Here is a 23508-nt window from a genome sequence, read left to right on the forward strand (position 1 = left end):
CTACAATATATTGATTAAAATCCATACGATTTTTACACAGAAATTCAAGCATTAGAGAGGTTGAGATTTAAAACGTGTACGGGTACGCGTACGTGTATTAAAACAAACGTACACGTACACGTTTTTGTGATTTATCAGTTGAGATTTCTTAACTTGTAGGATACATATGTGTACGTAAATCGACACAGTTTAGTGACATGAATTTATTTAGTTAATTCCAAATAAATGGTAAATTTCTTATCAATTTTCATGCAAATGAAGTTTAAAAATCTATATAATGTATCACAAGAATACAGTCACTCATCAATAAGATTTTATTTGTTCTAAAAAGCTACACTCTGTACACGTTTGTACTTACGTGTAGACGACACTCTACAAGTTTAGAGAACATGTAGAAACCATGTCGTCACAAAAACTGATGACGTAATACGCGAAGAATTTAGGTGATTCCCCTAGTTCACGTACACGTACCCGTACACGTTTGAAATCTCAACCTCCCTAGTATTACAGTAAACACTCATGATTTTATTGGAGGGTTGCATAAATTTTTGCAAAATTCCAACCAAAAAAAAAAACATAAATTGGGCGAAGCGATGAATAGGGCGAGGTCCACATGTCCGGGGGAAAAAGTATCGACCTAAATTCCGTGAAATACGGTTTATATATATATATATATATATATATATATATATATATATATATATATATCGGATGCTGATGCCAAATTATAGCATAAATTCCACTTACTTCGTCTCTGTGAGCTAATAACAATACCAAATAGAACTTTTTTTGTCTTTAACAAAAAGTAAGGGCTTTTTTGACGTCTCTTTTTTCATTTCTTGTCTTAAAATGTCAAGAAAAATCAAATCTATATTTTTTTTCCGAATTCCTCATCCTTTTTGTATATAAGAATTTAAAAGTAATGTAATGTCAAAAGAAAGATAACTCCAGACTTATAAGAAGATATACTGTTACTTTCTTAAAGAATATTTTCAAAATAATCATATAAAATTTATAAAAATCATATAAAATTAAATACCCATTTCTCAGAAACAATATTTGATATGCTTTATGTATTTAATCTCTACATTCGTTGAGGAAAGCTCTTTCTAAATTAAATTTTAAATTTTTAAAAGGTGGTGATGTTTAATCCCTAAACTATTAATAATATAAAAAATATGTACAACAAGACAAGATGTATCTAATTCCATAAGTTGAAAGTTCTAATTCAAAAACTAAACAAAGTATTGCGTTTCATTCAATTTTTACAATTTTCCTTATAATAAACTGGAAGTACCAGAACTGGAAGTTCAAAACCTTACATTCCATAGATTGATATACTTGCTGTAAGACCGTTGCATAATTGTATTTATATACCTTCCAATTTTATAGAAATCGTTGACAAAAAACTGTCACGAAAAATAATAATAAAAAAAGACAAAAACAATAGGTCTTTTCGATCGAAAGTCGAAAAGGCCTAACAACATACCAAAACATTTTCAGAAAGAGCACATAAAATCAATAATTTTAATTTGAATGTGTTAGGCAGCTCTAAATCATTGCTGTTTATTATTACTAAGGCTGTTCAAAATTAATTCTTTGTTTAACATAACCCGCGCACGTAGGTTTCAGCAGAAATGTTGTTTTGAAAAAACAAACAAATCCGGATTTGTAAAAGTTCCGGTTTGAGTTTTCATTTAGCAACTGATTTTTACATCCTGTACGAGAGAAAAACATGCTCATGCAGAAACACTCAAACAGCATCGAGGTATTCATTATTTATAATACGAAGAAAACGAGAGTCTACGCCCCTCTCAAAGAAAAAAATTCAAAATGAACAAAAATGGATCAACACATGATCAAAATTCATAGTAAAAATCTTATTTCAAGATTGAATGATGTCGTTTGTCAAGTTACAGAGTCTGAACCATGCTGTCAGAACCAACTTTTGCCCAAAAACTAGGTTTGTTGTATACATTTTTTAAAGTAGTCTATTAACAACTGAAATTACTACCCATCTTTATAAAAAAAAAAATCAAAATGTGTACGGTGAAGTTACGAATTTTGCATTTTTACAGCTTGGAAAAGCTTCTTACCAACACTGTACTGAAAATATGTTTATTCAAAAGACTTAAAAATTTTACCTTTCCCCATTTACTTCAATTTAAACTTCATGATCTGATGAATTTCTGACTACTTATTTTTTGTTCAATTTCAAAGGTGAATGAACCCTTTAAAATCATACTGAGATTTTGGTGTTCAAACACACAATATTTTATGTTAAATATGATAGTTATGGATGTAATATCTTGAAGTGAAATGCAAAGAAGAAATATGATTGAGTCCCAATGTTATGCATTAAGTCAGCATAATTTACTTATTTTAGTTCTCAAATGACAATGACTGCAAATCCCTTACATTTGAAATGTATCTACATTTTTAAAAAACATTTTTTAATATTTATAAGGAATAATAATAGGAAAGAAGAAGAACTGGAATACACTTATGTTAAGAACCTTGTTTTGAGTTCTTAGACGTATGTACAGTGAATCTTAATTACAACATAGATCTGATATGTTAAGTTTAAAATGTGTCATTATGAAAATGTATGAAATAATGTCATTATTTTGATTGCAGATAATGTGTGAGTCACATGTGTTGAGCAACTTTTTCCATAAAAAGGAAATTTAAAGTTTTCCTTTGGTTTGCTACGTTTGTGGTGATGAAAATCCATTGAATGTACTACTTGATGTGCTTGCAAGTCACTCCACTTCTCGCCCAGTATACATGATGTACTCACAGAAAGGACATAAACCCAAATTACACAAAGTATTTGCTTGGAAAATGCAAGAATTAACATGGACTGAATCCTACCATATGTATTATATAACAGTGTTGATGTATTTGTAACTGAATGGGTGGCTTTCAATAAATACACATTTGTTTGAAATTTTTGTTTGTTTATTTTTTTCCTCCCTCCCTCGTAGGTTTTTAATTTTCCTGTTATGTTAAACGTAGAATTAATTTTAAACAGCCTAAATAGCATAAACAAACAAAACTTACCTAGATTCAAGGAATCCAAGTATTTCAAAGATGATCAGTTCAAACATAGTACATGACAATGCAAATGTAATAGAAAAGACCAGAAGAACAACAGAGTGATGGACCTGTAAGAAAAATCAAGCATGTTATAAATTGTGAAGTTTATTTGATAGCTTTGTCAGATATTCTATCTCCCCAATTACATATATGCATAAATACTTTTGCTTAAATTATCTTATTAAAAGTGTATATTGAGCTTACACCTCACTTCTAAAAGAAAATCAGTTTGTAGATGGGATGAAATAACTTATTCGGATTTTGATACAAGTAACAATGCTCACACAGACTGGGATATAAAAAGAAAATTTAAGAATACTCAATAAATCAAAGTAAAATGATAAATAAATCCTGTAAAATTAGGATTAAGTAAATTGAAAAAAGCTGAGTGAAATAGATGGATCAAACATAAATACAATAGGTACAAACTGAACACGCAATTAGAAAAGGAGCTTAAAGAACTTATCGATATAACAAGAGGCCCATGGGCCACATCGCTCACCTCAGGAACAATAGGTATGATAAAATCAGCTAAATGGAGTCATAATATAAACAATCTGGACAATGTACAATAATACATGTAGATCCTGTATAAATAAAATCCACTTTTCCCATTGGATAATCTTATGTTTATAATCATTAGTCCCTTTTCTAATAGGATGATTTTATAGTCATATCACATGTTGAGTATTGCAGTTCTCAAAAAGATCCTTAACAATTGTTTATATATGGGATATAAAGCTACATCAAACTCTGAACCTTCTTGTGAGGCCGAAGAAATGTCCTGGGGCCAAAGTCTTAACAATTATAAAGAATCATCTGGCTGATTAGTTTTTGAGAAGAAGATTTTTGAAGATTTACTCTATATATTCCTATGTAAAACTTTAACACCCCCCCCCCCCAAAGCTTTCCTGCCTCATGAGTTTCTGAGAAAAAGATTTTTAAAGATTTACTCTACATTTTCCGATGTACAACTTCGACTCCCCATTGTGGCCCCACCCTACCCCCGGAGATCATGATTTTTACAATTTTGAATCTATACTACCTGATGATGCTTCAACACAAGTTTCAGCTTTTCTGGCTGATTAGTTTATGAGAAGAAGACTTTTAAAGACTTACTCTATCATATTCCTTTGTTAAACTTTGACTCCCCATTGTGCCCCCACCCTACCCCTGGGGATCATGATTTTCACAACTTTGAATCTACACTACCTGAGGATGCTTCCACACAAGTTTCAGCTTTCCTAGCTGATTAGTTTCTGAGAAGAAGATTTTTAAAGATTTACTCTACATATTCCAATGTAAAACTTCGACCCTCCCATTGTGGCCCCATCCACCCTGGGGGTCATGATTTTCACAACTTTGAATCTACACTACCTGAGGAAGCTTCCACACAAGTTTCAGCTAACCTGGCTGATTAGTTTCTGAGAAGACGATTTTTAAAGATTTACTCTATTACATTCTTATGTAAAAATTTGACCCCCCCCCCCCATAAAGTTATATCACACATGGTCTCTGGCACCTTTCACTCACAGTTAAGACTGCACAATACCACTTGATATCTTTTTTGCTCACGTTTTTTTAAGAATATCTAGTTTTAGTTCTTCATAGTTTTTTGGTTTTTTTTACAGTATTTCTCTTTGATAATTATAGGGAAAAATCTGTATGTCAGATGTAATCGTTTGACCAAACATAACTGATTTTTTTCCTCTTTAGACATATTTTTGGCATAATTAAGCATTTTCAGGGTTTGTATTGGCTTTTTCCGAGTTAAACCCATAGTGTTTGTACTGGTAGTTTCCTTTGTGCCTTGACGTCCAGCGACATAACGTTAAGTAAATTTTAAATGAGGACTGTCTGTCTTAAGCAACTGATTTCCATTCAACAAAACAACTTATCCCTTGTCATTATTTGGTACATAGAATAGACTATTATGACAATACTTATTAAATTTGAGGTTTCAACATTATTATATTATTTGGTTTTAACTTTAAAGGTATCTTGTTCCTCAATATTGTTGTATCAAGAATTTCTTGAGAAGTATATCAATGAAACCTGTAGAGAAAACATACTTAAAAATTACAAAGCAAAAGGGGATCAGTTTTCATCCCTCCGAGTTATGGCGCATTTAATTTGACCTGTTTGAGTCAACATATTCTAAATATTGAACATACTCAAAGGTTAAAAATCGATGATATGTTAAATATGTATTGTTTTGGATAATGTCTTTTTTTAAAATATCAGAATTATTGATATTTTAATTTTTCAGTATCTTATCAGTCCATGTATAGGCATTTTACATGCCTTATTCACCAATCTTCTTTTAGATAGAGGGCTTCAAAAGTAAAATTTTTCAAAAAAGCTCGACACTTGAGCTTTCAGCTCAGCTAAGCTAAAAATTTACTCCCCCCCCCCCTTTTGTGTTCCACCCTGGCCTATCCCCATGCAGGATTCAAGATCTGAACTTACTTAAACTACCTGAGATTGCTTCCTCACATCTTTAAGCCTTTCTGGCCAACTGGTTAACTTGTTTTTGAGAAGATGATTTTCCACTGTTTTTTCCTATGTTAAAATTCAATTCCCTGTTGCTGCCCTTCCCTATCCTTGGGATCACGATTTAAACTAACTTGAATTCAAACAAAGTTTAAATTTTCCTTTGTTTATTCCTATACATTTGAAATTCAACCACTTATCCTGATCCCCCCAGGGATCAAGATTTTGACAAACTTGAATCTACACTTCCTTAGAATGCTTCCAAACAAGTTTCAGCTTTTCTTGTCAAATGGTTTCTTTTCAAGATTTTCCTTTATTTATACCTACGCAAAAATACAACTCCCCATTATGCCCCTATTTTATAGCTATACCCTATGATAACAATTTGAACAAACTTGAATCTACACTACCTGAGGATGCTTTTCTTGTCAAATGGTTTTTGAAAAGATGATTTTCAAAGATATATTTTTATTTAAACCTATGCAAAATACAACCCCCCATTTTGGCCTCTTCATAGCTTACCCAATGATAACAATATGAACAAACTTGAATCTACACTACCTGATGATGCTTCCACACAAGTTTCATCTTTTCCGGCCTTATGGATTTTGAGAAGATTTTTGAAAATACCAACAAATTTTCAATAATTCTTAATTATCTCGTGTTGAAAGAAGTGTGGTCCTTCATATTAACAAACATGAATCCCAGTGAGGCTTTTGTGCTCAATTTGAATGAAATTGGCCCAGTGGTTCTGGAGAAGAAGTCGAAAATGTAGAAAGTTTAAAGACAGGCCGACCGACTGGCGAACGCTGGACACAAAGTGATCAGAAAAGCTCACTAGAGCTTTCAGCTCAGGTGAGCTAAAACTTTACCAATAGATGGTCAATGCACAACAGGTGAAGAGAAAATCTAATTGGAACCTTTTATTGATTTGCATAAGCTAAAAAGGTTTTGTTGAGGGAGAGGGTCCATGTCCAAAGTGTTTGAGAAGTGATCCAATAAGATTTGGGTTTAATTTTTTGCAATATTCATGAAAGAATGGTCTTTTGAAGACTTCAATCAAAATTTAAGCAAAAAAAAAAAATTAATATTTTACCTCATAGTCTTTAAAAAGTTGTTTCAGAAAAAATACCCATCCACCAGCAAAAAAGAGAACGGTCTTTTGAAGACTTCAATCAAAATTTAAGCAAAAAAAAAAAAATTAATATTTTACCTCATAGTCTTTAAAAAGTTGTTTCAGAAAAAATACCCATCCACCAGCAAAAAAGAGAACCTAAAAGAATAAAATGTTTAATTCATCAAAACTGCAGATTATCTACTTTTATGCCCCTGAAGATCAGAAGCATAATTTGTATGTCTTTTTGTTCTTCAGTCTTGTTTATGTGTCAGCAAAAGTATTCATACGTTCAAAACTGTAGAATATAAATATTTCAAAAGTCATATACCCAATTATTTAAGAAGTACTCTATTAAATGTAAAACATAGTTGAAGAGACATAGCAACTTTTTGATTATGAAAGTGGAGCCTCGTTAATCCAAGTCAAATCATTTAGATACCAGGTAGATGATGTGTTCAGATATCTTAAATGTGTCACCACCTCTATGATTCTTTATAATGGAATATGTATATATTTACATTTTCCAGTGTCTTTGCCTGTGATAACACTACGTATCGATTTTGTACTATAAAACCCATAACTTCAACTGACCCCAAATTGAGGCGCCAGCGGGGTTTGCATATATACATGTATATATTTAAATATTTCATCGTACAATGGCACAAAATTATATAAATATAAGTAATAAGGAATCATTCTTTGAATATTATGAGGTGATAATTTCGGTCGGGGCGTGATCAAATCTATCATAAAGTCCTTCGGGCTTTATTGGATTTGATCACACCCGACCGAAATTATCACCTCATAATACTCAAAGAATGATTCCTTATTCCTTATATAATTTTCAATGTCAGCAATGTGTGAAATAACTTTGAAACTGAAAGCTCTCAATATTTGAAATATACAAGTATGTAAATACATGTAGGTATAAATTTTAAGACTGAAAAAAAACAAGAGGCCCATGAGCCACATCATTCACCTTAGCAACAACAGCCATATAATAAAATAAGCTTTAAGGAGTCATATTCAAAATATCAGGACAACATAGTATAATAAATCTATTCTCTTTTGAGAAGTAAACAGGCATAGTCTACATCAACTTCTCTTCGCAAGCCCTCATATTTTGATTCTGGAAAATGTGTAAATGTTGGAACAAAGGCAATCTACGCTACGACCCATGTTTTGAATATAGTCAGTATATGCCCTGAATTTTCATAACAAACCTATAATTTCCAAATTTTAAACATCAACCCACTAATCCACTGTCAAATTATATTCCCAACTTCTACATCCTGGGTTTGAATTATGACATCGCTCACTATAGGTGGTTTAAAAAGTAGAAAATTTAGAGTTGGAAAAATTGTAAAGAAATTTGTTTTGCGTTTATGACTGTAGACTTTGGATTACATTTTTTCTTGTAATTTAAAGAGCTAAAAAGAATGATTTAACTTTTTTGAAGAAAAATTAGCAAAATACATACATTTAAATAATTGTGTCACAAATACAAAACACTCGATTTTAATCTTTCTTGCATCTTAAGCAAATTTTGGATGGGTCACCAAAAAGAGATGGTTAAAAAGGGGAAAATATCACTACATAATTTTATGACCAACAATTTTTTTTTTGTACATTGCAAGATTAAATTGATTCAGAGACGGTTTCCATAATTTCTTTCAAACATTTCCAATCTTATCCGAAACAAAAACATTTAAGCTGCACTGATAAAAATGTGATACACAAAATTTAAACCTGGGATGTAAAAGTTGAGAAAATGATTTGACAGTGGGTTAGTGTTGATATTTCTGTGATTATGTGTCCATTAATGTTTAACCTGTGGAAATAATAGGTCTGCTACGAAAATTCAGGGAAACTGCAGTCGAAGCATCAGGCTTGGGGTATAATGCTAAATGTAATGGTAATGCATTGCAATGCATTCCATGTTTTTAAAGTAATGCTAGTAATGTGTAATGCCACAAAATTAGCATTACAAGTAATGGTAATGAAATTCATTACTTTCCAAAATCTAGTGTAATGCTAGCATTACATGGCATTTCTTTGCATTACTATGCTTATTTATGCATGTTCACTTTAAAAAAATGTGATGAATAAATGAATAGTTGAAATTGAATTTGACTAAATTTATTTTTTAAGAAGAAAGAAATAATTCTTGAGATAAAAATGTTTTAATTGTATTATTAAAAAAGATTTTCAAAAATTCATTTTTGAATTGCTAATATTGCTAAATATAACAGCACAATTTTATAACATTTTTAAGAGTGTTGTTATTAAGAGTTTTTAATCATTTAAACAATTTACTCCAATTAGTTTGCACTTCAATAAGAAATGTGTCAACAACACACTATGCCCCCAGGATAATCTAAGTATCATATAAGAAGTGCTAAACACCCCAATCCCCTTCCCTTCGCTATGTCCCAATAGAATAGGAGACAGACATGCACCTTTAAAAGCAAAATGAATGCACTATCGATCCATGATGAAAATCAATATCACTTCCAATATTATAACCCATTTGAAAATAATTTTACTTACTTATTCTCTCTCTCTCTCTCTCTCTCTCTCTCTCTCTCTTGTATATTAAGTACACTGTACATTAGTTTGGACTGATAGAAAATACAAGATTCATGTATTTTTTCTACTATTGCACTTAATATATCCTAAGATAAAGATCGTCAAACAGTACTTTTCAGTCCAAGCTTCGACTGCTCCTGTAAAACATTTATTTAGTATAGCTGGGAAGATTTTCAAACTAACAGGATGCAGATAAAAGATGCACCCTTTGAAACTTCGATCATAAAGTGCAACAGCAATCTTTTGTCTTAAAGTGTCCTCCGTAGAAAAAAAATACGATTCAAATACAGTATCTTAAGAAATATAACTATATGGGAAAAAACCATCTGTTTATGAATTACTACAATTAAGTTCCAAAATTATAAAGATTTGTGTAATCTAGCTGGGGAAATATCTCTATTTAGCTTTTGATAACCACAACATTATTCCATAAATTGTTTCTTGTTATGCATGTAATTCTTTGTTTCTATTTCGTATCCTACATCGATTCTTGCCAAATGTCTATAAATATCATTTTACTTATGTAATATGTTGTTCATAATGCCACAAGATGATTATATATTGAGCAAATAAAGAATGACTCTTGTATAGTCATTGAATTTGAACCTGATACTGAGCATGAACCTGTAGATATGTTAAAGAGTGTTTTATATATTTGAAACATTAAAGGACTAAGTGCGGTTTTATGCAATTTTTGCCCCCAAAAATCAAAGTTTTAGAAAGAGCTTTAAAATAAGGTGAAAGATAGTTAAAATCATATTGGAAATAAAGGTGTAAAAGGTTATCACCACTGTGACGTCATAATGTAGAAATGACGTCATGAATATTGCATTATTTTGATAAATTGATGTTTTGTAGCAAAATATGGGTGTTTTCCGATGGTTTTTCGACTGGGAAACATCGAGCGCAGGCTTGCTCAAGTACCATATTTTAGTATAATGTGTATAACTATCTGAAGAAAAACATATGTTAAAACCGCACTTGAGCAGATCTGCGCTCTATACTTCCGAATGCAAAATATAGAGCAAAAATGAGAATATTTTCATTTGTTTGCAAATTTGCGGGAATTGGGCCATTTAGGTGACGTCATAGATACACAGCGAAAGAGCAATGATGACTAAAATCATTATTATAGTTATAGGCATCCTCTATACAATAATTTGTGAAGATTTTATTTTTATACGATACTATTTAAAAATTGGTTGAAATCGGGGGCAGATATTTGACCATACCGCACATAGTCCTTTGCAAAATATCTTTATTAGCTTTACTTTTTTAAAACAAAGTAATGGTAATGGTAATACATTACTTTACTCATGTAATGGTAATGTAATGCATATCTTCAAGAAAATCAAGTAATGGTAATGGTAATTTAATGCCCAAATTCATGAAGTAATGGTAATGTAATGCGCATTACTTTACAATGTAATTAGCCCCAAGCCTGCGAAGCATATTGCATATTACATGCAGTACAAACCAAAGACAACCGTTCACTATCAGAAAAAGGACCCCAAGGTTCAATTTAAGTGTCCGCTTTGGGTTCACTTCAAGTCTGTTAGGGTGGAACCAGAGTGAACTCCAAGTATAGAACAAGCTGACACAAAGTCAGAACTCAAAGTGAACACAAAAAGTTAGAGATGCAGGGTCAAATTGACTTAAATACCTGTCAATCAGGATTATCAATAAAACACATTGACTCATAAGAACACTGACCAGTCAGTTCTCTAACTGACAACACATTTGTACTAGAATCATCGGCCAATGAAAATCATTGCTTACATTTAGTAATGTACAAATATTTAAGTTCATACATGTATATAAATATATCAATTATATGCCTTTATATTTGTATTAACTTGTCTTTTATTACCATCTTCCTTGGAACACAGTAGTAAGAAATCAAAAAATTTACAGTCTCCAGGTTGTCCACTTCCTCTAGCTCCTTTGTGATTGGTAGAAAATACATTTTGTGAAAATTCACATTTATTTCATTGGTTAAAATACTGTTCAGCTCAAGGGAGATAATTTTCTGATGATCTTTTTAACGTATGACTTTACAATTTTCGTGGATTTCAAATCTTAAAAAGTCAGAAAATGAAAAATCAATAAAAATTGCCATGAACGCAAGTTTGGTGAAGTTAGGACCAGTAATAACTAAGATATCATCATCAGAGGGCGACAGCAATTAAAACCTTAACCTCCTCAAGCATCGCAACCTATGGCTCAGATTCGGCATTCCATGCCTGTCAGGTGCATCTGTATCATAAGACACACCATCCATTCAAGTTTGGTGAAGTTAGGACCTGTAATAACTAACATAAATTTTTCAGCATCCTTGATAATGGAGATCAAGCTCTGCATCTGAAGCTACCTCTGCGATTCATTCATATTACAGTTTAATCAACTATATATGCAAGTTTGAAGTAGTACTGTTATTTATTAAACATGGACCTGTTCCAAAAAACTTTACCTTATCCAGCATCAGAAACCTATGGCTCAGACTCAGCATTCAAGCCTGTCAGGTGCACCAGTATCATAAGACACACCATCCATGAAAGTTTGGTGGTTAGGACAAGTAATAACTAAGAGATAATCATCAGAGGGCACCTGCTCAAAAATCTTTAACCAGCTCTAAAAACCTTAATCTCCTCCACCATCCAAAAAACCTATGGCTCATATTCAGCATTCAAGCCTGTCAGGTGCATCAGTATCATAAGATGCACCATCCACGCAAGTTTGATGAAGTTGGGACCAGTAGTAACTAAGATATAATCATCAGAGGGCACCTGCTCAAAAAACTTTAACCAGCTCTAAAAACCTTAACCTCCTCCAGCATCCGAAACCTTTAGCTCATGTTCAGCACTCAAGCCTGTCTGGTGCATCAATATCATAAGATACACCATCCATGCAAGTTTAGTGAAGTTAGGACCAGCAGTAACTTAGATATTGCTATCAAAGAGCACCTGCAACAAAAACTTTAACCTGCTCCAAAAACCTCAACCTCCTCCAGCATCTGACATTTAGGACCCAGATTTAGCATCAAAGTCTTTCAAGTCCATAAGTAGGTCCAGATGCATCATCCATGCAAGTTTGGTGAAGATAGATACCGGACCTGCAACAAAAACTTTAGCCTGGTCCAGAGGCCCACACCATCGCCGAGGGTATAGCATAAGCTCCCCCCGACTTCGTCTTGGTGAGCTAAATAATTTTACAATTCAATACAATTTCAGTATGTGGCCATATTGGCCCTACCCAACGGTCCTGAACTCCTGACCCAAGGGTGTTGAATTTCATAATTAAGGTAGATGGTTTCATGAATATCATAAGCCTACATTCAGTTTAACTTACCCTGCTGTGAATGAAGAGAAGAATATTTTCTAAGATTAAATACATTTTCACTATATGGTCATATCAGCCTGACCCTAGGGCCTTTAACCCAAATACAGGGACCATAAATTTCATGGTTTTGGTTGAGGGCATCATGAACATCATATTCATGCATTCAGTTTATCTCACCCTGCTGTGGATAGAGAGAAGATATTTTAAGATTTAATACATTTTCACTATAATGTCCATATCTGCCCTGCCCTTGGGCTTGAAGCCCGGACCCAGGAACCAGGAATTTCACAATTTTGGTAGAAGACTTCAAGGACATCATAATCACGCATTTAGTTTAAGTATAAGCCCATGAGGCCCCGAGGATGGTAAGGTCATAAATTTCACAATTTTAATTTATTGTATCCTAAAAATGTTCAAACCAAAATTGGTAACAACTGGCTTTGTACTTTTTAAGAAGTTAAAATTTAAAATAGCTAACAGACGATGCACAACGGACGATGGAGTGCGCACAATGATGGACTAAGACCAATAGCAATCGGTCACCTGAGGGACTCAGACTACCTAAAAATATGTAGCATCCTTTCGTAATTCTTTGCTTTCATAAATCAACCTCCAAATGATGTATATTTAACCCTTTTTTAAAGTTTGCAAATGATACTTACATTAAATGTAGAGAAAGGAAAATACAACACACCACACTTTCGCATTACTTCCTCATAAATATGTCAATGACACCAATCATTTTTCAGGCGATATTAATTCAGTATCATCATATAAGTATTATGTTTCAATTTGGATAAAAAAAATCTATTGCAGAATTTTTTAACAATTTTCTCTAAAAAGAACACTTTTTCTCGTTATTTTCGATTGAAAAAGAGATAAACTTATAAAAACAACTTTCAAAATTACATGTGTTTTGTCTTTCCTAAAAATATAATTTGTTAATAATGTTGTTTTGATTAATTTATTTATTTACAGCAAGAGCACTCGCCAGCACTGAGCTATAAGAACCAGTGCGCGCAGGAAAAAAAACAAGCTAAACCTACTGATTCATCAAGAACATTTTTTGGTCAAAATCCCGTTATGCTCTCTATAACTATTTTCTCCCATAATGCTATGCCAAAAATGGCTAACATTTAACTCTTAATTTACAGTGCCTTGAGGCTTGAGGACACTTTTTGAGTACCGCAAAAGCATTGATGAGATCCAAGAGATTTTTACATGATTCTATTCCTTCATATTGAGTTGAGATACATACTAAACAAATGATTAGAGATTTACATATGATGTCACAGTGATCTCATGTTTTATTTCCCGCAATAAATTTTAGAGGTGGATCAAACATCTGTTATGCATGTACATGTACTATAACCTATTTCAGTATAAACTAAATTTTGATAAAGAGATATTATATATATATATATATATATATATATATATATAATAAAAAACTTTTAAAACACTGTTTCAAAATATTTCGACCGTGTTACCGGTCTTCAACAGTCGGTGTTTATTGTCCATAGCAACACAATGTAGAACATATACTATGACGTCACAATATGAATACAGTCTGGCAAGTGACGTCATACAACAATATTGCGCTAAAAACATATGAAATATAGGTGAGAGTCTATAGAAAGTACATTGATAGCTGTAATTAGTACATAAACAAGTAACATATGAAAAATGTATAGATAACGTGACATAAAATAAAGGAAATGTCTATACAAACTAGTAATAATGTAATCTAAAGACAATAATGTTCCCTTTTGTTTATACTAAAAGGCATATAAGTATTTAATTTTTTCTTCCACAAATTTTCTCTGAATTTTCTGTAAGTTTCATCTTTGTACAATTTTTCAATATCTATATATATATATATATATATATATATATATATATATATATATATATATATATATATATATATATATATATATATATATATCTATATATATATATATATAAAAATAGAGAGAGAGACACACACACAAGAAGCAAGAGCCATGCATTACAGTAAGTACAAATAGGGAGGAAATTAAAAAAAGGTCATTTTGAATTAAAACATCTATGCAGATATTTCATATAGTCAAACCGTTAAATTGGAAAATCGGAAATTACACACCTTCAAACAGGGACTGGGGGCACTGATACAACGTATGTTTAAATTAAAAATTAGAATGCAAAAATAAACCAATTAAAAAATAATTATGAACCAGGAAAAAAATAAAAGTCAGATAACAAGGTACAAAAAAAAAATAATACTGTATTTATCATTTACACTTTTGACCAAATTAACACAAAATTATATACAGACTACTCAATTCTCTCCAAAAGCAAAGAACAGTTTAAGGGGGAAGCAAGTCTATGTATTTTGTAAAAAAAAATTTAAACTTAGAAATATTATATAACTCTCTCTCTTTCTTTCTCTCTATCTCTTTCTCTCTCTCTTTGTTCTCCGTCTCTCTATCTCTCTCAAAAATTCTTTGATGTTTATTGATAACTGTCACAATATCACTATGTTCACAATGAAGCAAGGTATGTGCAATTCTTGCTGCTCTTGCCACAATGGTAGCACTGTAAAACAAACTATATCTTTAGTGACTTTCGCAAAAATGAATTGGACCTGTCCTCAATCCTTAACTAGGGATGTCCCAAGGTTTAGTGAGGCAACAACTTTTAACATCCTTAAGGCTAGCCAAAAATTATTAAGATCAAAGCCGACATGTATTCATAAAAATACTCTGTTGCCATATCTTTTGTGATTCATCCCCAACTACTTCTTGGAATATACAAGCTAGTCCATTGATATATCTATAGGAGTGAGGCATTCAGATTGCATAGACTTCTCAATAATAAGTATGTAAAAAGTTATTACCTAAATGCTTCATAATGTATGAGGGTCAATAAAAAACTACAAAGACTTTTGTCATATCTATGTTACTTAATGTCATATCATTACTAAATTTGGTAGACATAATTTAGCAATGGTTTCAAACAATTTGCAAGAGAAAAATTTATAACTTTCTTTTATTTCTAAGAATTATTTAGAATCTAATTCTGTGAAAATGGTCACGGCGCACAGTCAAATTTGTGTTATATTAACAACTAGACACGATCTCGTTGCGAGCAACGAGGAGGTCTTCCGTCCGATTTTTAGAATATGGAATGACCTTACTCTTGACCTTTATCAGCGAAACGTATCCGGAAAAGGAGGCGGGATCTATGAGTAATAGGTGAAAGACTATCTATCCCTTTGGTGTCCCTTATTTGAGGGATCAGCTCCTATTCATTCATTTTAATCAAAAGGTATTTTTGTGTACCACTAATAAGTATTTAGAAATTGGTTACCGTTTTTGAGATATCTGGGAAAAATCGTTTTGATATCCGGTCCTTATACTCCTTTTTAGGGTCCAGATAAAAACAATATATGGTTGTACATTGTTAAGCTCAATATTTTTAGCATCTTTTGTTAAATATTGCTTTCCAAATTTTTCCTCCATTTTAAGATATTGAGCATCAAAGCCTTAGACTTCTGGCCCCTTAAAATCCCTAATTACGTAACATAAGAGTAAATGATTGCCATGTACAGGTACATTACATTAGAATGAACATAATTGCTTCTATAACGTATCACAAAATATTTAACAGTAAAACGTTACCATTAGAATACTTTAGAGCCCCCTCAGCCCCTTATTAGAAGGGCCAGCACCTTTTTCATGATTTCAAATGAAAGCTCTTGTCAATTCAAACACTGTTTGTTCAACAAGTAATTACAAATTTTGTACGTTCTTGAGATATTTTGAGAGGGTCGTGTTAGGGGCCAACCCTGTAACTCCTTTAAGGGACCGCATAACAAAGAAATTATAGTTGATTATTGTTAAGCTCAATATTTTGAGCATCTTTTGTTCAATATTACTTATCAAAATGTTTCTTCATTTTGAGATATTAAGCATTAAAGTTTTGGACTTCTGGCCCCTTAAATCCCTAATTACGTAACATAGGAGTAAATGATTGCCATGTATAGGTAAATAACCTTAGAATGAACATAATTGCTTCTATAACGCATCAAAAAATATTTCACGGTAAAAGGTTATCATTAAAAGACTCTAGAGCCCCCTCAGCCCCTAATTTGAAGGGCCAGCCCCTTTTTTTATGATTTCAAATGAAAGCTCTTGTCAATTCAAACACATTTTGTTCAAAAAGTGTTCACAAATTTTGTACCGTTTTCGAGATATCTGGAGAGGGTCGTTTTAGGGGCCGACCCTGTAACTCCTTTTAGGGACCGCATAACAAGGAAATTATGGTTTCAGATTGTTAAGCTCAATATTTTGAGCATCTTTTGTTCAATATTGTTTATCCAAATGTTTCTTTATTTTGAGATATTGAACATCAAAGTTTTGGACTTCTGGCCCCTTAAAATCCCTAATTACGTATCATAGGAGTAAATGATTGCCATAATTAGGTTAATAACCTAAGAATAAACATAATTGCTTCTATAACGCATCACAAAATATTTCACGGTAAAAAGTTATCATTTAAAGACTTTAGAGCCCCCTCAGCCCCTAATTTGAAGGGCCAGCCCCTTTTTTTTATGATTTCAAATGAAAGCTCTTGTCAATTCAAACACATTTTGTTCAAAAAGTGTTTACAAATTTTGTACCGTTTTCGAGATATCTGGAGAGGGTCGTTTTAGGGGCCGACCCTGTAACTCCTTTTAGGGACCGCATAACAAGGAAATTATGCTTTCAGATTGTTAAGCTCAATATTTTGAGCATCTTTTGTTCAATATTGTTTATCAAAATGTTTCTTTATTTTGAGATATTGAACATCAAAGTTTTGGACTTCTGGCCCCTTAAAATCCCTAATTACGTAACATAGGAGTAAATGATTGCCATAATTAGGTTAATAACATAAGAATAAACATAATTGCTTCTATAACGCATCACAAAATATTTCACGGTAAAAAGTTATCATTTAAAGACTTTAGAGCCCCCTCAGCCCCTAATTTGAAGGGCCAGCCCCTTTTTCATGATCTGAAATGAAAGTTCTTGATTAAATTAAGTTTTTTTGTTCTACATGTTTTAACAAAATGCTTTCAAGAAAAGAGATACTTAAAGAAAACCAAGAAAAATCATGACGCCTTTTTTATCTTATTTTTCAAGCTCGGGCGAGCTTCGGCGCTCTTTGAGATAAAGATGATTAATGACCATTAGACACTATTTCAGTCTTTCGTCTATCAGCCCTGAAAAGTTCAACATCATATCTTTAATAGTAAAAGAGGAGTTCTCCGCACAAAATACCCCTATAAAAACTGATAAATCCACGATATCTCAAGACAGGAAGTGACGTCATCAACAAAAAAATTTTCCAACAAGGTTCAGACCAATACCTATCAGAACTGAAAATTTGACGTAAATCGGTTGAGCCGTTTCCGAAAAATCGCGTGCACAAAATCGGTAAGAAAAAAAATAATAATAATAATAATAATAGGGAAAAAGAAACCTAAGAAAAACAATAAGGTCTTCCGTTGGAAACGGAAGACCTTAATAAGCCATATAATGTTGAAACGAATATCTCTATAGATTGGGCTTAAAACCAAATAATTTTGAAACCTCAAATTATGTATAGTCATGGTATTTTATGTACCAAATAATTACGGGAAATGTTGTTTTGTTGAACAGATATTAGTCACTATAAAGACAGATAGTCCTCTTTAGAATTGACTAAAATCATTGAAAATGCTCAATAATTGTATTTTGAATATCAAACAGTTTGAAAGAGAGTAGAATATCTGTAAATATTTGGTAAAATAATAAGTAACGCCAACTGACGTTCAGGTTTATCCTTACTTTAAACTAAAGAGATACACGGTTAAAAAATGAAAACTTTGAAGAACTAACTTATGATTCTCAAAAAAATGTGTGTAAACTGTACACGTTTAATCTTGACGTCATGTTTTAAATATTAGGCAAGAGAAATTTAATTTTTAGTTTTATGGATCCGCCGACCCAATTTTTTTCTGATTTTGTGAAAAAAAATTGATCTTCAGAAATTTTTCTGGAATTTTTAAGTTTGACCAATCATGGTTTTAAAATTACTTTATTTTATTTGAAACCTGCAAAAGGTTTGACAATGTATGCATTTAAAATTATAAAGTTTAAGCATCTCTATAACATGGAGTATTTAAGATGGAGGTCAGCCATGCATGGTTTGGCTTAAAAGTTTATATGAATAGCAAAGAAAAAACAAGTTTAATAATATGTTTTACGGTGCGACCGTTGGGGCGAGCTCAGCATGAGATCAAACAATGAATTATGATACCAATAAAAATAAAATTAACAACGTAAAAAAATTTGATTGCAAAATAAAGCAAAACATACCTATTTTTTTCAGTAAATTTACATTATTCATAGTTTATCTGTTTATAAGTAGAACAATAGTATAATTAAGATTTTAATATAAATGTTCAATTGCACTCTATCTTCTCTTATAAAGTGGATGTAATGTATGTCAGTTCATCCCCTTTTTTGCAGTAGACATTCTTTCTTAAACTTACGAACAAAAATTGACTTATCATTGATATAAAACTCGATATTATTTTTATATTATGGAATTAGGCTCAAACAGAGTTTGACTTTTAGCAAAACAGAGGAAATTCGGACTAAATTTTTCAGATTTTGTTTTTTTCACTGAAATATTTTTGGTAGTACTAAAATATTAAATGTTAAGATTTTATTTGGTAACATAATTTTGCATATTTTCTGTTGGTTTTATCTCGTTTTTTCACTTTTTCGTTAAAATAATCGTTTGGCACATACTACAAAAATATTGAGGAATTAATGCTTAAAAATGCATGATAAAAGACGTACACCATATCTCAAAATTTTGATCATTGACCTCATATAGATTTTATGCCAGCCGAGAAAAGTCAATATACTTATGCAGTTTAATACTACTATAAATGTTTTAGCATTATCATCATTCAGTTTTTTGTATAATTTTGAATCAAAAATGGGTAGGATTTGAAAACTGATAGAGGAAATTTGGACTTGATTATCTATAAAAAAAAAAAAGTGATTGAAAACTTAATGCTTTGTATCTATTTAATGTCACTGCCATTCATAAACTGTATTTCATTTCTTAAAAAGTTTAGAAATTGGCATTATTTTCACAATTAAAAAAATCTCAATCATAACTAGTGTAAAAATTGTTAGGAATTTTTCTTAAATTGTATTTTTTGATTGACCCTAGTAGATATGAGGTCATGAAGATTGTCTTTTTTAAATTTGATTAATGTTTAGGATCGAAATTTTGGCGATTTCTGATATTTTTTTAACAGGGAAACATCAAGCACACCCTTGCTCAAGTATCATTTTCAGCTATTATGTGTAGTGTATTATATCAAAAAAATATCTTGTATGAAAAATAATTTGGAAAGATCAAACTAAAAAAACTACACTCAATAAAAAAATGAAACTTCCAGTATTTTATTTGGCATTAAATGTAAAAATTAGCTTGCACTGAGAAGGTTGCTTTACTCAGTAATACTCTGCATGCCATTCATACAGAGTGCACAACCATTGCATCATATTGCAAACCCTTACAACTCTCTATCCAACATAATAAATAAGCGAAAATAAATCCAAATAAGTAACAAAGTGTGATCATTTTTATCAGTTTCTTTAAATTTACTAAACACTCCAGTTTTTAAATTAAAGTCCATGCTGTCACAGCTTAATTGATCTACTACAGTGTTTGGTTTGTGCATGTGCAACAATATGTATAACAGTACAATACCTGAAAACATCCCATAATAATCAAAGATTGTTGATATTAGTAAGACAGGGCTTCAGTTTACATCAATTAAAGTATACCATTGAGGGAGTCAGCAAGATTCCAGTTCTCCGAGAGCAAGTCTATTTCCCGAGGCGAAGCCGAGGGAAATAGGCTAGCTTGAGGGGAACTGGAATCTTGCTGACTTCCTCAATGGTATACTTTAACTGTTTTATTATACTGATACAAACAATCAATCAGGAAAAGTTCAAATTAATATCATTCTTCGTGTATCCAACAAGTTATAACATCAAAATAAACATAACTTAATTGCATGTGCGATGTAGACTGTGACATAGGCAAGTTATGCTATACGAAAAAGATGAATACCTTTAGCTAATCAAAAAGGACGTTGCAACTAGAATTAAATGATATGGTTATGAATATTCATGATTTTATTCGGAATATTTCGGAACTTTTCCTTTGGTTAAAAGAAATTAAAAAAGTGTTCCGAATAGGGTGTATCAGTTCATCGAACTGACGCACATTTCTGCAGGGAATCAGTCTGTTTTGCAGGGAATCAGTCTTTTTAGAGCGATTCTCAGGGAATCAACACAATATATTGAAATTTTCTTATCAGAGACATAAATAACAGAGATTGGCAACTGATCGAAATCTCACAAAATCTTGCAGTCCCTATTGTGAAGTATTCCCATTTTAAATCAGTTTATCTTTCTAATAAACAATTTCATCGAAATATAAACAACTAAAACCTATTACCAAAACATTCAAAATATTATATTTTCAAGAGATTATGTCTTATAGAAAATATTAAAAGAGGAGTTTTATGAGGCAAATGGCTACCCGTCATCCGAGATTTTGCTGATGTTTTATAGCCATTAATATATTATATTTTCTATATATTTATGTTATTTTTCAATTTTTCAAAAATGTCTAAAACCTATGCACATTTTTCATAAAAACAATATACTTTAATTTGGTTTAAGATCATTATCTCAGTTTACTTATATGTAGTTCTCAAAGTAAGGTTGGTCCAGTTTCATTTTTCAACAACAAAACATGCTATTAATGGCAGAGTTGCTAATCTCTGTTATTTGTGTCTCTGCTCTTATATAGTGAAAAAAGTAAAGGTATAATAATCTCTTTTGCTTGGTGCTTCATTGGATATATTCCTACCTGTGTACTGGCTGTTACTTTAACTTTAAACTGTGTTCCTACAAGTTTTTGTGTATGTAATGTGTTATACTCTGTCCCGAGTTTTTGCTTCCGCCACTTTTCGCTTGATATTTTGATAATAAAAAATACCTTTGTGCTCAAACTACATCCATCCACTAATATGAAAATGTCTAGATTATCTGTTTTGAAACGCCCCCTCTACAGCTTCAGGTTTCAATACACATCAAAAATTAGAAAGTCTATGGGGATTTTGCATTGCATCAGCCATTAATAAGCCCGGAAGATAACGTTGAAAAATTACGCAAGGTGTCCCGAGTACTTCCGAATGGAGAAATCTCTGTAAGAAAGGAGTAAGTGCGGTTTTATGCAATTTTTGCCCCCCAAAATCAAAGTTTTAGAAAGAGCTTTAAAATAAGGTGAAAGATAGTTAAAATCATATTGAAAATAAAGGTGTAAAAGGTATCACCACAGTGACGTCATAATGTAGAAATGACGTCATGAATATTGCATTATTTTGATAAATTGATGTTTTGTAGCAAAATATGGGTGTTTTCCGATGGTTTTTCGACTGGGAAACATCGAGCGCAGGCTTGCTCAAGTACCATTTCTTAGTATAATATGTATAACTATCTGAAGAAAAACATGTTAAAATCGCACTTGAGCAGACCTGCGCTCTATACTTCCGAATGCAAAATATAGAGCAAAAATGAGACTATCTTCATTTGTTTGCAAATTTGCGGGAATTAGGTCATTTAAGTGACGTCATAGATAAACAGCGAGTGAACAATGATGACTAAAATCAAGATTAAAGTTATAGGCATCCTCTTTACAATGATTTGTGAAGATTTCATTTTCATACGATACTATTTAAAAATTGAAATCAGGGGCAGATATTTGACCATACCGCACATAGTCCTTTGTTTTTGTTCCTGACCTGCAAAGGGTCAATTTGTCAATGGAGATATCTTGGATATATTCCCTTTTATCGATTTCAACTGTATTTTTTCAAAGGTATGTGTATTTTTATTAAATATCATCAAAAAGTTATGGAAGCAATAACTTAATATATAATGGGACAGACTATAGATACTATGATAGCTAGGTGAACGAATGAAATAGCTGAATGCAGTTGAACATGAGTAAGTCTTAAAGCCAAGAAGTGTTCCCAAAATAACAGATGTGTAGTGATCAGCGAAAAGGAAAAAATTAATACAAATCAAAAACTATATGACGCTAGATGGAGTTGAAAGGACATTTTGCATATATATGTCTTTACAAGAAAAATCCAAGACTATAATAGAAAGTAAGAGGTTAATAAAATGACGTTAATTTCATGTGTACAAAATACACAATATATCTCTCTGATCAGCGTGCACGGGGCTTCCTTTTACGTTATACAGTTATAGTTTTGGTTATACACAGCTGTTACGTAACATGTTATATCCATGCACATCCCCCCAAACTAAACCTAAAAATAAATTTTTACAAAAATCCACTATTTACCTGCGAAAAGAACATTAGGCACGAATCTAATAAGAATGACATTTTTAAATACTGAAAAGTGAGTCGTTGCTTCCAAATCAATCCCGGTTGTAAATATATGATCGGAGTCGAGAATCAGAATTTGTAAATAGGTGGACCCACAACTCGTCCCACCGTCTATTTGTACCGGGCACCAACTCGATATGATTTCGTTGTGTAAAAAAAATTGAGTTAAAAGAAGTTTGTTTTCTTTATGACATTTTCGATTTTTAATTAATTTGATTGCCTCATTATTATTTCAATATATTTGTAAAGCTTTTAATGAGACATTTAATTTGTGTACTGCAATAATATGTTCTGATGAACAAATAATTATTTTAATTTTTATTTATAATAATATGTTTTACCAGTTTACG

The 23508-nt window shown here is 31.8% G+C and overlaps 1 protein-coding gene across 3 annotated transcripts in view; it reads right to left on the minus strand.

Moving 5' to 3' along the window:
- LOC128155164 (Golgi pH regulator-like) overlaps positions 1 to 23225 on the minus strand; it is a 211234-nt gene extending 188009 nt beyond the window's left edge. For 2 of the 3 annotated variants that reach the window (XM_052816743.1, XM_052816744.1), the window contains exons 1-3: positions 23114 to 23225; positions 6806 to 6865; positions 3064 to 3167 (exon numbers count right to left, since the gene is read on the minus strand). In XM_052816743.1, the coding sequence (XP_052672703.1) occupies positions 3064 to 3167; positions 6806 to 6865; positions 23114 to 23155 (206 nt within the window). In that variant the 5' untranslated portion in view covers positions 23156 to 23225. Of the gene's footprint in view, positions 1 to 3063; positions 3168 to 6688; positions 6743 to 6805; positions 6866 to 23113 lie in introns of those variants that run through there. The other variant, XM_052816745.1, reaches the window with a different exon arrangement.
- Between the last annotated feature and the right edge of the window lie 283 nt (positions 23226 to 23508).

The sequence above is a fragment of the Crassostrea angulata genome, chromosome 7, assembly GCF_025612915.1.
Source record: "Crassostrea angulata isolate pt1a10 chromosome 7, ASM2561291v2, whole genome shotgun sequence".
Taxonomy (NCBI): Eukaryota; Metazoa; Mollusca; class Bivalvia; order Ostreida; family Ostreidae; genus Magallana; species Magallana angulata.